Raw genomic sequence first — 17,889 nt, 5'->3', positions numbered from 1 at the left:
TGACCAGCAACACAGGTGCTCCACAGGGCACGGTTCTTTCGCCCCTCCTCTTCACCCTCTACACTTCAGACTTTAAATATAACTCAGTTACATGCCACATGCAAAAATTTTCGGACGATACTGCCATTGTGGCGTGTATAAAGGAGGGTGAAGAGGGGGAGTACAGGAGCCTGGTGAAGGATTTCGGGGTATGGTGCCACAGGAATAAACTCGAACTGAACATCTCAAAAACAAAAGAGATGGTTCTTGACTTCCGTAGGGTGCCCCCCTCTCCTCAGCCTATTACCATCGATGGTATAGAGGTGGAGGTGGTCAGCACATACAAATACTTGGGCCTACAACTAGACAATAAGCTGAACTGGTTCTCCAATACAGATAATGTGTACAAGAAAGCACAGAGCAGAATGTACTTTTTGAGGAGATTGGCCTCCTTTAATGTGAGCTCTAAGCTCCTGTACATGTTTTATAAGTCCATTGTGTCTACTGTTATATTCTATGCAACTGTTTGTTGGGGGGGCAATGCGAGGAAGAGAGACATACAGAGACTGAACCGCCTTATCTGCAGAGCTGGCTCTGTGGTCGGTGTGAGCCTGGAGTCTGTGGAGACGGTGGTGGAACAGAGGACACTGTCTAAACTCAGTCTAGTCCTGGAGAACACCAGCCATCCTCTGTACACTGTTTTCTCCAACCAGAGGAGCTCCTTCAGTGACAGGTTCCTCTCACTGGGTTGTTCAACCGAGAGGATTAAAAACTCCTTTGTCCCACGGGCCATTAGGCTTTACAATGCTGCTATTTGTGGGGGGGGAAAGGAGGGAGACGGGGCAACTAGTTTTTTAACATATTTAAGCACTTTTACTAGACTTCTTTTAGTGGGAATGTATTTATTTACTATATTCTTGTATCTTTTATGGATGTCTCCAGATGTACGATTTTAATGTTGTGTGGATGTGAATTAATGTGTGAGCAACAGATAACCTTAATTTCCCTATGGGATTAATAAAGTTTAACCTAACCTAACATTAGCATACGCTGCTATTCTTTACGCTGACATTAGCATTAGCTCCTGCATGTTTATATTAAGATGCTAATTAAGGCTAGCATAGATTCGCTATAGGCTAACACTTTTTAGCACAAGTTGAACATGACAATAGTGTTGCCCAGCATCCAATCAGATCGTTCAGAAGCAGAAATTAAGCCAGGGAAGTCTCTTCCATCGCTGCTGTTAGTGGATGTAGCTGTGCGTCAGATTTATGGCCGTACTGGAAACACAATGCAACGGTTTCGGTTCTGGACCTCAGGATGTAAAAATATAAGAGTAAAGCGATTAATTGCATTAAACTTTTTTTTTTTTTTTTTTACCCCTCCAGGGGGTCTTTTGTGGCTCTAGTGTCCCTTATATGACAGCAGGCTGACAGGAAACGGGGAAGGAGAGGGGGGAAGACATGCGGCAAATATCGTCGGGTCCAGGAGTCGAACCCGCGACGGCCGTGTCGAGGACTCAAGGCCTCCAAATATGGGTCGCGATAACCGCTACGCCACCACGGCACGCCCAGCATTAAATTTTTAATTTGTTAATAAATTAAAATTTAAAGTTTCAAATGATAATTTTTGGAAAACATCTTTGCTGTTGTCTGATCTGCTGCTCCCCCTTCATGGCTGACTGATCGATTGACTGATTGATTAAAACTTACCGCTGATCCATTTTGCCTCTGGATCGTGGATCTGGAAGCTCTTCTGGAAAAGGTCATCCAGAGCCAGCGGCGTGACCAGCGGCTTACCTGACCCATCTGAGAGCAGGAAGGAGAAATGAGCGCTCAGCAGAGGAGAGAAGCGGCTGCTGCCATCGACTCACCTTGAGACAGCAGGACTATGGAGAGGCCGATGCAGAAGAGGATGGCCATGATGACCATCAGCGAGATGCCGATCCCCTTCCAGTTCCTGTCGGGTCCGATCAGCCCGATGTCCTGATGAACAGGAAGGAAGGACTTCATTAACTACAGGAAAAAACGACGAGTTTACATTGATCTGAGAGCCTGAGGGGAAACATTACTGCCAAACATAACAGCAGGAAGATGGTTATTTAGCTGGTAAGGAGCTACTGTTAGCTGCTCCTATTAGCATCTCTCATTAGCTGTTCCTATTAGTAGCTCCTGTTAGCTGCTCCTGATCGCAGCTCCTGTTAGCCGCTACTGTTAGCTGCTCCTATTAGCATCTCTCATTAGCTGTTCCTGTTAGCAGCTCCTGTTAGCAGCTCCGTCTCCGGCTGCAGTGTGAACAGTCCAGAGGATCAGTGGGAGGAAAAGTTGGGTCCAGGTTTAATGAATTAATCTGACGTTCCTCCCAAAGTGAGTTTCTGCCTCCAGACTCATTTGCAGAGGTGAGCGGCGCAGATTGAGGTCAGTAGATGCTATCGGCCTGCCGCCTCTCCAACCACCTTTTTAATTAAAAGCTGCTTTTCTCTTTCCCTGAAACTGAAAGTTAAATCTGTTTCCAGGACGGATATCATTTGATTAATCTGCAGCAATAATTGAGAAAAAATATATTGGGAAATCAAACAGACGTTTGAAGGAGGATTTCTGCAGAGAAAATTCATTTCAGGACAGAAATGGCTGAAAGGTCAGGACAAACAGCAGCAGATATTATTAGTTGGGATCAATAAAGTATTTTGAATATGATCCATCATTTCATCTGTTCATCATTCATTCATTTTGCTGAATATCTTGCATATTAAATCGAATTCATAACTCATCAAATGAATCCAGCTGCATCGTTCCCTCCAGTCCTGTTCAGCCCGCTTCAATCTGACTCCAGTCCGTCTGCCTAGTCAAAGTCCGGTTCAGTTGGTGAGGCGTGAATGCTAATCGACCTTTGACCTCTGGTCCTCCAAACCTCAGTCTGGGTTCGGTTTGAATGTGAACGCCAAGCGACTAGAGACCGCTCCAAAAGCAGAAAGTGGACTACAGCGCAGGGCATTCTGGGTAAATCTAACCAAAGCTAGCGTGCTAGCCTAGCACTAGCAGCAGAAATGGCTCCTGGTCTTTAGCCAAAGACTAAAGAGAAATCCTCCAACACTAAAATTTGACGCCTCCGTCTTGTTTCCATCTGGTGAAGAAGGAAGTTGCTCTCAGTGTCTTCAGAGGTTTTTGTGTGGTTTCCTTCAGTGGTTCTTGGTGCAGCGCCCCCACAGGCCAGGAGGGGAACATTTTGGTTTGGGTCAGAGCAGAGAGAAAGAGAACCACAGCAGCTGGAGGTGGAGCAGATGTTCTGGTTCCAGTAGAACCGGGTCGATCGCACCATCAGGAGGAAACCAGACTGAGTTATCATCACAATGTTCTCTGAGTGGAAAGTTGAAAATGTCTCCATCTAGTGGTCTGTTGTGAACTATAAATTGTCATGGTTTTTATAAGATGGACGGTATTTGGTTAACTCGCCATCTGGTTGTTAGAAAGACACTCATTTCATTTAAACATCCCATAATTGAATCATTTTCTGATCTGCTCTGACACAAACACTCAGGGATTCGTTTCCAGGCAGTCGCCCGCCGATCAATTCACCCAATCAATTAAAGTCATCAGTTTCTATGAAAACAGCCTGGAGGAAGAACTGATTGATTCCAGTTAATGTGGACATAATTATTCCTGCCGGATCCTCTGAGGCCGGCAGCGCTAAGCTAACGCTCAGCTAAGCTTTCAGGAAACATGTCATCTTCATTGTTCTCCTCTTCCTCCATCAGCATGACTCTACTTCCTGTTTCCTTCATCTGCTCTGTGGTCTGATGCCTCCTGTGGCGCCGCCTCGGGCCTCCAGGGGGCGCTCTGCTCACACGTTCAGACTGACAGAAACATGTTTGACTTGATTCTGTTCAGGATCATCACTGACTGAGGAAACCTGGAGAATGAAAGCTTCAGGTATCTGATGGAGCAGAGGAGACGTTCCTCCGTCTGGTGACCTCCAGCTGCTGAGGTCAGACGGGTCAGCAGGAAACAGCCTTCATCGCTGAACCCAGAGCTGCAGTGATGAGGAGGAGATCAGAGCGTTAGCTTAGCAGATGATGTAGCTCAGTTAGCGTCTCCCAGGAAAATGACTTCACTGAGGTCGGAGTTATGATAATTTAATTATTTTCACAATAAAAGCCTTCATTTGCATGGATTTTAACAGTGGACTCTCACCTATTTATGGATTTGATTCTGAAATATTTTAAGAAAAAGCAGATTTCTGTTTGTGCTTCGTCTCTTGAAAATGAATCAGCAGAACCAAACGCCGACTTTATGGAGACACAAAGATAAAAGTTTTACTGATGTTTTATGGGACGAAGCTGCAGCATAAAATATCACCTCCATTTTTATAGTTCCACTAAAATGTCAGTTTTTATTTTAAATGTTATTGCTGAAGGGTTTAAAAGGTTTTAAAATGCTTGTCTAAATCTGAGTTTCCATCCAGCAGGTGAGTTTTATTCAACATGCAGCTTCAGAGACGTGCCCCGCTGCAGCGCCCCCGTGTGGACAGCAGGAGTGATAAGCAGAAAACAGAGCAGTTACAAACCAACAGCATTTATTTTATTTAGGCTGACGTAAAAATACTAATGGAGATTCATTTTACAGTCATATTTTCACCATTCATTTAGAAACATCTCAGCTCCACACTAAATGTTTAGCTCTGAACTAAACATGTAGCACAGAGATAGTTAGCTTGCTCAAGCTAACTAACCCTGAGCTAGCGGGCCTGTGTAATAGAGCTATATATTAATTTAGCTCAGAAATAGTTACCAAGTTATTGGCTAGTGTCAATACTAGCTATAAATTTAGCGCAGCTTTATGGAATAATTAACTATTTCTGAATTAAAAATTGGAATAATATTTCTTGGACAGATTTAGCTTGTAACTAAATATTTAGAAATGGTTCATAACCTAACCTCACTTTATTCACATGAAAGATAATTAAAATCATGTTTTGTTTTGACAACATATTTAGCTCAGAGCTCAACTAAGTAGCTAGCATAATTATTTAGCTGTTTAGTTTGAGCTATTCATTTAGCTTGAAGCTAAAGCTAACATGCTAACTTAATATTTAATTAGAAATTGTGACATTTATTTCTCTTCCGCCCAAATTATTGTTAATTTCCTTTCAGGTCTGAAATTCTTCCATCATTTATTATTTAAGCAGATTTTCATATTAGTAACACCTTTAGTCTGAATTAATGTTAATAATAATTCCTTTGGCAGCCATTATATTTATCCAAAGCTTCTGTTTTAGCTCTATGAGGCTGAGGTTTGCCGGCTAGCAGAACCCGGTAAGGTCCGATTAACTGGACCACCGCAGCTTCTGAAGGCAGATCTGAAATGATCCAGTAAATAACTCCCAGCGGATTCTGGAACAGCAGACCATAAAGACAAGATTTGACCAAATTCATGTGAATAAAAGTCCAAGCTGTGGTTCTGAAGATTCTGAAGGTTCTGCTGCATCACCATCATGGCTGTTGATCTGCTCCTGCAGCGGGAAGCGGGCCGGTTCCTCCCAGCAGAACCTGCTGCTGGTCGGCAGCTCAGACATGAATAATAGATCCTCACATCAAACAGGAGGCCTCGCTCTCTCTTTTTTTACACTGTGTAGTTTTTCTAAAGATTGAGATACAATGAGAAACCTGTAACGCCGCTTTTGCCGTTTGTTTATTGTTGCCATGGTTACCTAGACATTCGCAAGACAAGTCGCTGTTTGTTTGTGGTCAACCATGGTTACTTTAAGGTACGTCAGGTGTCTGTAAGATGTTTCTTATAATTTATGTAGATTGAAATAATTTGTTTGAACCTGAAGTGAACTGAGAGTCCATTTCCTCAGGACGGGTCCATAAAGATCAGAGCTGCAGCTGTTTTTCTTCAGGCTTGTTTTGCAGCTCATCTCCACAATGTCTGTGTTTAGATGCTGAGTCAAAGCCCCATATGGTGCAGATATGTTTTTTTTCCTGAATGTGAATAAATCAGGGATGTATTTTCTATTACACTGTTAGATCATTTTTGTCATTCCTTTAACCTGTGGCTAGCCAGATGTCTCAGAAAGCCCAGTCACCGAACTGCTCCCAGTTTGACCAGCAGGCTGAACCCTGCCTGTGCTCTGTGTCGCCAGTATAATATAAATACATTTGTAATGTACTGTACACTTTTCTCTTTCACTTTTTGTGTATTTTAAGTGAAATATCTCATTTGAAGTATTAAGGTATTATGACAGTTTATGTAAAGAAATGAAAAATAATTTAGTCTGTTAGATTTTGTTCACACTGCTGTCTATAGCACAATTGACATATTACACTGTAATAAATATTTATTTTTTTTTCTCCCCTCCAGGGTTTTTTGTGGCTCTAGTGTCCCTTATATGACAGCAGGCTGACAGGAAGGGGAAGGAAGACATGCGGCAAATATCGCCGAGTCCAGGAATCGAACCCGCGACGGCCTCGTCGAGGACTCAAGGCCTCCAAACGTGGGTCGGGCTACCCCCTACGCCACCACAGCACGCCAATAAATATTTTTTTTAAAGTAAAAATATGTAGCTAAAGTTTGACAACTATTATCAAAGTTTGTCTTTACAATAAAATGCCTAAAAATTTAAATGAAGTTACGTTTTTTAATTCATATCTTGAAATAGCAAATGCACATTGAATTATGGAATTGTGTTAATATGTTCATGAATACATCACTGTAAAGGTGTGTGTGTGTTCATCAATAAAAACGATTTATCAGAATCAGCTGTATCAAATGTAATTATTGTGCCACAAAACAATGAAATAATCACGTCAAAAAGTTTGAAACATCCATTGTTTTTGTTTTTCATTCCTATATAATAATGTGTGAGAGATTGTGTCAGTGACATTCATTAACATAAAAATACTTTGCAGAACGACACTTTACGGAGTTCGGTCCATTTACTTGCATTAGCTTGCTGGCAGATAAGCCACTTCAATATGGCGGATGCTAAAACGTATCGCAACAACGGGCCAACCCGCTCAAGTGATAACTTTTGGTTCAAAAGCACTGTGGTCCAATCAGCGATCTCCCAGAACTCCAACTGGGACATACCCTTTCTGTTTCCTTAATATTGTTGTGTTTTTCTAATTTGTAATTGTGCTATGTTAATGTTGAAGTGATTTGAACCTCAGGGCCACCGTAGAAACCTGATAGGAAGACTGATAAAACTGCTGCTGTATGTTTACATCTGATTCAGATTTAGATCTGGATTACCATAACAAACCTGAACATGAACATCTGGTCTAATATGAGCGTTTACAGCTGCTGATTATCCAGTAAAACAACATTATGTCATTAATAAACTGTTCAGATTCTGGGCTGCATTCATCCAGAATGACGCTGCCCCCTGCCGACGGCGCCACGTCATTACCGCCTCCACACTGACCTACATCTGGCCAGATGTTGCAGGTCGGCTTCATCAAACACTGCAGGGGAGAGACGGCAATCAGGACCGGTACTGCTTTGGTTCTGATGGTTCTGGTGGTTCTGCTTTGGTTCATCAGCTTTGATAATATTTACATTTTTCTGTTTCTAACGTTTTTGTTTTTCATTTTTACATTATTTGATTAATAATAAATATTCTTGATTAATTTAGTTCCCAGTTGTTTTTTCCCATTATTTTTGATTGAAGTGTAATTTTCTTTGATTGGTTCTAATTAAACATTCAGAAATCTTCTGAAGTGAAGAGAGAGAAACTCCTAAAGCTGCTCTCTTCTATCTCATTTTATTTCTCATTGTTTGTTTTCTGGGATTTTTTTTTGTCGTTTTCGGCGTCGCCATGGCAGCCATCCCGCTGGTTTCTGTTCACCAGCAGAGAAACTCCTGAGCTCTGATCATGACTGGCAGGAAACATCAGCGGCCATGTTGGATATGCAACAGTTCACGCTTCGCCGCCACAGAACATCAGAGACAAACGGCGCCTCGATGATCCCTGGAAATGATTCACAGAACAGAACCAAGGTTGACAGAAACCGACCAGACCCAACCGGACCTGCAGCAAGCGAGGCGGGTTCAGGGTCTAAAATGGGAAAACAGCAACGATGGAGACAGACGAAGTGAAGATTCAAATTGACAACCCACCAATTAAAGAAGAAACTCCTAGCTCTCAACGCTAACCCAGGGGTCACGCTAATGCTAAGCCAAGGGTCACACTAACGCTAAGCCAAGGGTCACGCTAACGCTAAGCCAAGGGTCAAGCTAATGCTAACCCAGGGGTCAAGCTAACGCTAACCAAAGCAGTCACGCTGAAGCTAACCCAGGGGTCACGCTAATGCAAAGTCCTTTCTTGCTAAATGCTAACCAGGCGACTGTTTAGGACCTCCTAGCCACCAGGGGGCTCTAAACTGCCCGTTCAGCCTCATCTCAGAAAAGTTAAAATGTTCTATTTTTATCTGAAGTTATCTTATATATTTATTACATCTTTTATATGTTTAAAAAATAAACATTGAATGCAAATAAAACAAACTGCGATAACTAGTCCGGGTGTTTCTGGGTCCTGGTCAAATGACTGACAGCTGGCCGTCATTCCTATTAGCTGACAAAGTGGCATCCAAGACACGCCTAGTGGCCCAGAAAAACAGAAGAAAAGGAAAATGCAAAAAGAAAAATGATCAAAGGTTAAAGGTGACACATTTGTTGGCGTTGTAGGCTGGATTATTTTGCTAGTAAGGTTTTGGCCTGCTAGCTAGACTCAGATTATTGCTATCTAGCTAGCTGAGGTGAATAACTCAGCTTTAGCGTTGAATGTCAAACATGATTCAGTCTGTGTTGCCATGGGAACGTCTGACTCCAGACGTGTTTATTCAGATTCTAGCCGTTTCTATAAAACTCTGAAAATATTCAGGATTTTTGTTGTAATAAAGTTTTAAAATGTGTAATTTTACCTGCAGCCTGTTTTTTGTATGTTTCTCTGTTTGTCTCCCTGATGAACTGACCTAGTCAAAGCTTGAGACTGTTCTGAAGGCAAAGAGCTCGCATTACCCAGAATCCACCAGCAAGGGGCACCATGCTCCCGCTCAGCAGATAGAGCTGCTTTATGCATTCAATGTTCAATAGACTCTTTGCACCTGCCGCGCTGACGTCACAACCCATGAGCAAATGCAGCTCTCTTTTTTCCGCTTTGAGTTACCATGACAGCTAGAAAAGACAAAGTCTTATTTCAGACGCAAATAAAACAATACTATGAACATTGCTGTCTTCCTAATATAATGGGCTTTTAAGTTTTCATGGATTTCCAAGCGATCCTGAATTAAGAAGACGGTGGCTTGTAAATATTCGTCGCTACCAGTTAAAGTTAACACCACACAGCAAAGTTTACAGCCTTCACTTCACTCTGGATCAACTTCTTCAGCCTAAAGCAGAAGGTAAAGGAGCCTCCTGTGTTATTTCCATGGAATCACTTCTGTATTCAGCCTGAAAGAGTTTATGGGAACCAGAGAGCAGACCAGAGCCAGACAGCCGAGCTACTGACCCGCCTGTACACACTGCTGTAAACACCGTCCTGCTTCACAAGAACATGCAAAACTAATAAAGCGAAGTAACACAGAGACCTTAAGGAACACGGCCATATTTTTCTAAAAGCACCAACTCTGAACCTGAACCGTCAGCTGAACTAGAACTCTGACACCAGAGCTGCTCTACTGTTAAGCTATGGGCTTGTTGTTCCTCAGGCTTCAGAAGCAAAAAGCCTGAACCGTAAAATCCCCGTTACTTGGTCTCTGACACTAACGACAATAAACCACGTAATATACTTGAACACAAGGTAAAAACATTGTCCGTTAATGAATGATGAAAAATGTTTAGATACTTAAATAGCACATTTTTACAAAAAAAATGTCTAGCATAAGCTAAAGCTAATGTTAGCCACAAAGTTTAAAGAAAGTAAAACTCACCTTCGTATCTGTGTATAACGAGGCGAACATGTTAAAACCTTTCTCCAGATTATTGTCGGGGCGTCGGATCGATTAATTGTTACCTTGGACACAACCAGTGGAAAGAGACATTTTCACAGAACTCGTGGTTTATACTGGTTTATACTGGTTTATACTGGTTTATACTGGTTTTGTGGTTTTTTAGCTCTGGTTTTCTTGCTGCCACCAAACTGTGTGAAACCTGATTATTGAAGCTTAATTTCTAGTCGGTGCAGGTTCTTCATTCCTGGATCCTCCCAGCTTGGCCCAGATTCCTAGTTCAGAACAGAACCGAACCCGGCCCGGTTCTGCTGATCAGAACCAGCAGCTGGTCTGGATCAAAGCCTGCACTGTGACAGTTTCTTCCTTTATGAATATATTTCTGTTTTCTGAAGCTGGTAAAAATAACTGAGGTTTGCTAAATTAAACTTCCTGAAGTGAAACGATTGTTTTTTTGTTGCTTCTGCGTTTGATTCAGGAAATAAAGAGTTTCTATTATTAGAGCAGCATGAAGAGCTGAGTTGAACCGCAGGAAGAGAACCATAAATATTATTACTTTTATTATTAACTCTAACGTGTCAAATCCTGATCAGTTCTCTCAGGTTTTTCCAGAATGTTTCCCAATTTGAGCCTGAAAACTTTCCTCTGATGAGCGTCTGACTCTGGTTCTCCTGATCTGTCCTCACTTTATTCTCCTACTGCTCTACTATTATTTCCTGTTATGTTTTATTTCCTGCTGCTTCTGATCTGGAATCTGATTGTCTGTGATACCAGGCTGCTGGGACTGACCCGGTTCTGGATCTGGTTCAGGTTCAGGGCTGCTCCTGTTAAAGGGGAGGTTTTCCTCTCCACCATCGCCTCCTGCTGGTCAGGAGGTCTGGTGTGTGGGTCAAGTGTTTCTATAGAAACCTTTTACTAATCTGAATAATAAACTGGAAGTTCTTTGAGACATTATTAGAAATAAACTGAATTAAATTATTGATGCATTTTAATTAAAACACCCAAAGTTACTGAAAAATCCAACATTTCTCCTGAAGGTTTCATCCACGTCAGGAATTATTCGTCTCTTCAGCTGAACCGTTTTGAATGAAATCAGAGGAATTAAAATCAAAGTTGCATTTAAAGTTTGCAGAGATGAAATTTAATATCAGAGAAGAAGAAGCGGCTTTGGGGAGTTTCTTAATTAGCAGAACCACTTTAATGAAGCAGCAACACATGAATAATCCTCCACTAGAACCATCAGCTGATCATCGATCATCAGCAGATTATTGATCATCCGATGATCATCGATAATCAGCAGATTATTGAACAGCGGCCTGAGGGAGGCTAATGCTGTTAGCATGTTAATGATCCTTATTGAAATGTAACTCCATTTAAAGCGTTTAAAGTAAATGAACTTGTTCATTAAAGAGCATTTCTACCTTGATGTTAAATGATTTCATCTCGTTATTTTATTGTAGTTGTTCAGTTACAAATAAAGTTTTAATACTTTATTCATGAAGTTTCTATGAAATATTCTCTAAAGAAACTTTTTAACCAACATGAGTAAAAAGCTGAACTCTGATAATGAGGATTAATTGATTTAATTTAAACAGAATAAGTTTTATCTGCTTAACAGAAAATCTCCTCTTTCATCGTCTGAGTGCCGATTCAAGCGCTGCTAAACAGAAATACCAGATATTGTTATTCTGCCTTCGTTTTGCTGCCCCCTGCAGGTGGCATGAAGTGCATACCGACTTCCTGCTTCAGTAACTGCTGATCAGTGCGTAGTGTCGCTCTGGTTTGGACCTTATTCTGTAGAACTGATTTGGTTTTTCCTCAGATTCAGCAGAGAAACTTTACTGATCCAAATTATGTAGAGAAACACTAAGAGGTCAAAGGTCAAAGATACACTGCTGCATATTGTAAAAAAAAGATCAGAGTTTATCTGCTTTATTCTGATATCCACTGCAACAGCAAGGCCGCCGCAGCAGCATGGCCGCCGCCGCCGCAGCAGCACGGCCGCCGCTGCAGCACGGCCGCAACAGCAGCATGGCCGCCGCAGCAGCACGGCCGCAACAGCAGCATGGCCGCCGCAGCAGCACGGCTGCTGAATCTGACAGTCTGAATCAGAGAGAAGTTTCCAGCTGAGGGAACGTCCTGTCAGTTGAGATGCCGTATGTATCATATATGATTTAAAGCCTTGAAATTCGGCCTCTGTCTCTTTAAGAAGCTCCTGCTCTTTCTGAAGCTCCGCCTCCAGGAAATTATCCCAACAGGTCTCCTCTTTAACCCTTTACCAGCGTCGCTCTGACCAGCACCTCCTATGATGAGCTCAGCAGATGTTTGCTAATTGCTGCTGGCTAGTCTGAAGGAACTGAGAGGAGGCGGAGCTAGGTCCACCCAAGTGTTTAGCAGCTGAATGGTTGCCATGGAGATTAAAGGAAACATGAAAGAATCAAAGCAAAACAGGGAAAAACATAAAACATGATGAAGATGTAAGGCGCTGCCGGCCCTTTAAAGACTTTTCCCATTGTCTCCTTAAAACCACAAACCTCAGAATTTATCAGGTAGAAACATGGAGGAAATGATTTAACGTTCTTCACCCAGAGCGCCAACAGGCTGGAACCCGAAAAAAACCTCAGGTACCGTCAGAATCAGAACCATCAGAATCAGAACCGTTAGAATCAAAACCGTCAGAATCAGAGCCGTCAGAATCAGAACCGTTAGAATCAAAACCGTCAGAATCAGAGCCGTCAGAATCAGAACCATCAGAATCAGAACCATCAGAATCAGAACCATCAGAATCAGAACCGTCAGAATCAGAGCCGTCAGAATCAGAACCATCAGAATCAGAACCATTAGAATCAGAACCGTTAGAATCAAAACCGTCAGAATCAGAACTGTCAGAATCAGAGCCGTTAGAATCAGAACCGTCAGAATCAGAGCCGTTAGAATCAGAACCGTCAGAATCAGAGCCGGTAGAATCAGAACCGTCAGAATCAGAGCCGTTAGAATCAGAACCGTCAGAATCAGAGCCGGTAGAATCAGAACCGTCAGAATCAGAACCGTCAGATTCAGAACCGTCAGAATCAGAGCCGTTAGAATCAGAACCATCAGAATCAGAGCCGTTAGAATCAGAACCGTCAGAATCAGAACCGTCAGAATCAGAACCATCAGAATCAGAAACTTTAGAGTCAGAACCGTCAGAATCAGAACCGTCAAAATCAGAACCTTTAGAGTGAGAACCGTCAGAATCAGAACCATCAGAATCAGAACCATTAGAATCAGAACCGTCAGAATCAGAGCCGTCAAAATCAGAACCTTTAGAGTGAGAACCGTCAGAATCAGAACCATCAGAATCAGAACCATTAGAATCAGAGCCGTCAGAATCAGAACCGTCAGAATCAGAGCCGTCAGAATCAGAGCCGTTAGAATCAGAACCTTTAGAGTCAGAACTGTCAGAATCAGAACCGTCAGAATCAGAACCGTCAGAATCAGAACCGTCAGAATCAGAGCCGGTAGAATCAGAACCGTCAGAATCAGAACCGTCAGAATCAGAACCGTCAGAATCAGAGCCGTTAGAATCAGAACCTTTAGAGTCAGAACTGTCAGAATCAGAACCGTCAGAATCAGAACCGTCAGAATCAGAACCTCTAGAGTGAGAACCGTCAGAATCAGAACCGTCAGAATCAGAACCGTCAGCGTCTCTGTCTGTAGAAAAACCAGCAGCGACTTTAAGATGTTCCATTTTAAACCATAAATCCTCAGAACTTCAGTCTGAAATCTTCCTCCACTCTGACGAACTTCCAGCGGCTCGGTTCCGTTCGGTCCGGTCCGGGTCAGAGCGGCAGCAGGTCAATATTAAATCTGAATATGTGCAGAGCCATGAATTATTGATGCAGTCGCAGAAGTTCTCCATGTTCTCCTCTCAGCCCGACCCGGGTCAGCAGAACCCGAACCGAACCCACCAGACACATTCACCGCCTTCAATCGAACTTTGAGCAACTTTCTGGGACTTGAGGGAGCGGCCTGCAGCAACTCACCTTAGGGTCAGAGGTCAGAGGTCAGCTTACCTTCTCGTCCAGGGAGAAGCTCCCGGTGTGCTGCGCGGCTCCGGCGCTCTGGTTCATGGCTCCGCGGTTCCGCCGCTGCGCTGCTCCGGATGCTGCTGCGGGGTTCGGGATGCAGCTCGGAGTGGAGCCGCTGCTGGACGCTCCGCCTCCGCCCGCGCTCTCACGCAGCCAATGATGCGGGGCGGCGGAGCGGCGGGGCGGCGGAGCGGCGGGGCGGCGGAGCGGCGGGGCGGCGGGGCGGCGGAGCGGCGGGGCGGCGGAGCGGCGGAGCGGCGGAGCGTTAATGCCGCTGCGCCAGCTGTTCCCTCAGCTGTAGATGAAATCACACGGAAAGGTTTAAGGTCCATGAAGAGGTTTGTGTTTGTTTGTTGGATCAGAACCAGAACAACAGAGAGATCCACAGAGAGAGATTACATAATCTGAAACAATAAGTGACTTCAGCTCTGAAAACAACAGATAATAATAATAATAATAATAATAATAATAATAATAATAATAATAATAATAATAATAATAATAATAATAATAATAATAATAATAATAAATCTTTCTAAGTGAGGGAGCCAGAGTTATGGTTCAGAGGAAAAGTATATTTTATAAAAATACACAGAAAAAGTCTGTTAGACCATCAAGATCATCAAAAATCAAAAATAATTCAGATCCTAACAGCTGGAATAAACTCCATATTAACACATTTCATTTGATGAACTTTTTGTTTCCTTGTTCATTTTTATTTTGTATTTTCTGTGGAATAGTTTTGGAAATATTTGTCTGAATTATCTTGAATATATATTTGTATAAAACTCAATGTTTCTAAGAATATTACAGACATTAATTTGTGATGAATCTCACTAATGCACTAAAAGTGTTTCTGGGCTCTGCAGAACTTTTTCCTTCTGCTTGGTCAGTTTAATCTGGACCTAACAGAACCTCTTTTAAAAAACACCTGGCCTAGTTAAAGCACAGCTCTCCAACACAACTTCACCTGCTGCCTGCTGGAAGCTTTGGCAGGCGAGCTTTGGTTAGCATGTTAGCTCTCCGAGCTCGGCAGAAACAGGCCGGCTAGCAGCTGTGGCTAACCTGGCTAAGTGGATAATCCCTGTGGTAATCTGGGAGCAGAGAGCAGCTGGACTGATGTAACAGATTATTTCTCCCTCTGAGCTCGCCGTCTCTGTTCCACCTCACTGATCGGTTTCATCTCTGGCTTCACGCTGCCATGACACAACCTGCTCCCTTCATCTGCCATCAGTTGCTGTGTTGCTGCAGAGTGTTGCCGTGTTGCATTGCTGCGTTGCCCTGACCTCACACTCAGCAGCAGGATCATTAATAAATTATTCTGTGCATCTCCGTCGTCCTTTCCTTCCTGTTGCCGGGCAGATTACACTCTGACCGGCTCAGCACTTATCTTCTGTTTTCACCATTTCTTTATTTAAACAATAAACTTTTTATTTTATTATTTTGAATTTGTTTTTTCAGATGAATATTTCTGTTTGCTGCTAAACTGAAGTTTTTAAATTCTCTGATCTAAACATGAAGAAGTTTTTTGTTCTCCTGAGATAAAAAAAGTCATTCTGTTCATTTTCTACCTGCAGCAGAATATTCATGTTCATAAATTTTTCTTCCTTTTAATTGTTGAATTAAAACAAAGTGAACACATTTTAGCTTTATGTGTTTATATTTTTATTTTTCTGAACTCAAAATTGAATCATTTAAATGTAACTTCATGACTAAAAACTCTGATTTGAACTGATTAGTTTGTGGAGAACTAACTAAAAATCTGCGTCGTGTCGTCAGATGAAACCAACCGGATCATAAAGTTTGATCAGAAACAGAATAAAAACAACATGTTAAAACATTTCTGTTTGTTAAAACTGAAACGTTCTAACAAACAGAAATGCATTGAAATCTTTGGGCGTTTTTGCTGCTGTTCACTTTTCAACAGCCGGAAATCTGATCCGATCTGGAGAACTGGGAGCGAATCTGAGCTCAGACTGAAATATGACTTTCATTTATTAAAGGAGGATAAAAATCAAGAAAGTCCAGAAGCAGATTTTATAAAGCATCGGTGCCCTGATAATAAATCATGATGTTTATGAACTGAATGAGGTTTGATGCATCAGCTCTCTGTGAAAACTCTAATAAACCTGAACCTGAACTGAGTCAGATTATGGGATTATAGGCGTTAATCTGGCAGATTCCTCCTCAGGTCTGCAGCCTGTTTAACAGAAAATGTTGTTTGGTTCCAGTTTGTCTCAGATTAACTGAGAATCTTTTCATTCTGTCAGTTTCAACTTTTAATTCAAAATGTTTGTTAGAATAAAAACCTTCAGATTCATCAGATTAAATCTGGTTCTGCCGGTTCTGGTCGTCCGGAGCTACTTCTGTAGTCATGCTGCTACAGCAAACTTCTCCTACTACAGTTTTGTTAGAAGAGTTTCGTTCCATCAGTGACCAAATGGGCACTGTTTCATTTTCTGCAGGCAGAAACAAAGTTTACAGACATTAGCAGTAAAAGTGTATCTAAATATTCATGGCCAGTCCTCCGTCCTCTCCTCGCCTCTCCAAGATGTCCCTTCTGATACGAGGAATCTTCCTGTTCCAAAGGTACATAGAGGTCATCTTCTCTAGCTTTTTAAAAAATTATTTAGGAATAAATAATGGAATTGTCTGAAAAAGGAATAAACATGAAGCAGTTTACTGAATTTATCCTTCCTGCCAGGAACGACCAACGCTCCATATCCTGCTTATCTGATTGAAGGCAATATTAAAGTTGTGCTTGAATAGATCTTTATAATTTCTGGTTATGTTCACTCCTAAATATGCAAATTTTTCAAAACTCACAGTAGGATTCTGGCAGACAGAATCCTACTGAGTATTTTAGAATCACAACAAAGTGATTCTTACAGGGCACCAAGATTCACATTTAAGTGGATCTTTATCTTTTTTCATCAACACAGATATGGTTGCCTGTGTCATTGTAGGTGGAAGAGTTTTCACCGAATGTTTCTGTACAGACTTTCCATATGTGGACAGCAGCTGCAGCAGCAGGCCCAGCAGCAGCAGCAGCAGCAGCTGTAACTCCAGTAGCTGCAGCAGCTCCAGCAGCAGCAGCAGCAGCTGCAGCAGCTCCAGCTGTAGCAGCAGCAGCTCCAGCAGCAGCAGCTGCAGCAGCTCCAGCTGCAGCAGCAGCAGCTGCAGCAGGCCCAGCTGTAGCAGCAGCAGCAGCTCCAGCTGCAGCAGCAGCTCCAGCAGCAGCAGCAACAGCAGCAGCTGCAGCAGCTCCAGCTGTAGCAACAGCAGCTCCAGCAGCAGCAGCTGCAGCAGCTCCAGCAGCAGCAGCTGCAGCAGCTCCAGCTGCAGCAGCTTTCAGGCGACTTCAAAGGAAGAGATTAGATCAAAAGACTTAACAACAGATAGAAGCTGAAGCTGAAGCTGGAAGGAGGCAGAAACCACCTGGCAACAGTCTGACTGCATGACCAGAGAAAAACCATCTAGACCAGCAGGGATGGTTCCACCTGCACTGGGAATGCTGGGTTTCTTATTATTTTAATGGGTTTATCATTTCTGAGTTAAATTATTTCATTTTTATGAGGATAGTCCCTAACAACATGCTGAGAAAAGCTCTAAACTCAAGAACTGTAAACCGATCTGATGATCCTTCATGAGCAGAAACCAGAGATAAACCAACTAACCTGCATATTTACTGGAGAAAATAAACAAGTTAAAATACTTGAACAACTAGAAATAGTTGAAAACTAGAAGCTAATATTTGACTAAGCTGCATGTGTTTTATTTCTACTTTCTGTTACGTTTTCTACACAAATTGAACAGATTTATTCAACAGAGCAACACAAATTGGTCATTTCAGCCATTAAACTCAGGAGTTAATGAGTCCAAACGTTTTCTTCT

The 17,889-nt window shown here is 42.4% G+C and overlaps 1 protein-coding gene across 1 annotated transcript in view; it reads right to left on the bottom strand.

Moving 5' to 3' along the window:
• Positions 1–14,210, bottom strand: part of LOC116723340 (inactive dipeptidyl peptidase 10-like) — a 46,914-nt gene extending 32,704 nt beyond the window's left edge. Inside the window, exons 1-3 of the mRNA XM_032568163.1 lie at positions 13,981–14,210; positions 1,853–1,964; positions 1,692–1,787 (exon numbers count right to left, since the gene is read on the bottom strand). Of these exons, the coding sequence (XP_032424054.1) occupies positions 1,692–1,787; positions 1,853–1,964; positions 13,981–14,037 (265 nt within the window). The 5' untranslated portion in view covers positions 14,038–14,210. The remainder of the gene's footprint in view (positions 1–1,691; positions 1,788–1,852; positions 1,965–13,980) is intronic.
• Positions 14,211–17,889: the final 3,679 nt, after the last annotated feature.

Source organism: Xiphophorus hellerii, chromosome 7, assembly GCF_003331165.1.
Source record: "Xiphophorus hellerii strain 12219 chromosome 7, Xiphophorus_hellerii-4.1, whole genome shotgun sequence".
NCBI lineage: Eukaryota > Metazoa > Chordata > Actinopteri > Cyprinodontiformes > Poeciliidae > Xiphophorus > Xiphophorus hellerii.
The sequence above is the reverse complement of the archived record's forward strand: the minus strand, read 5'-3'. Positions and strand labels throughout refer to the sequence as shown.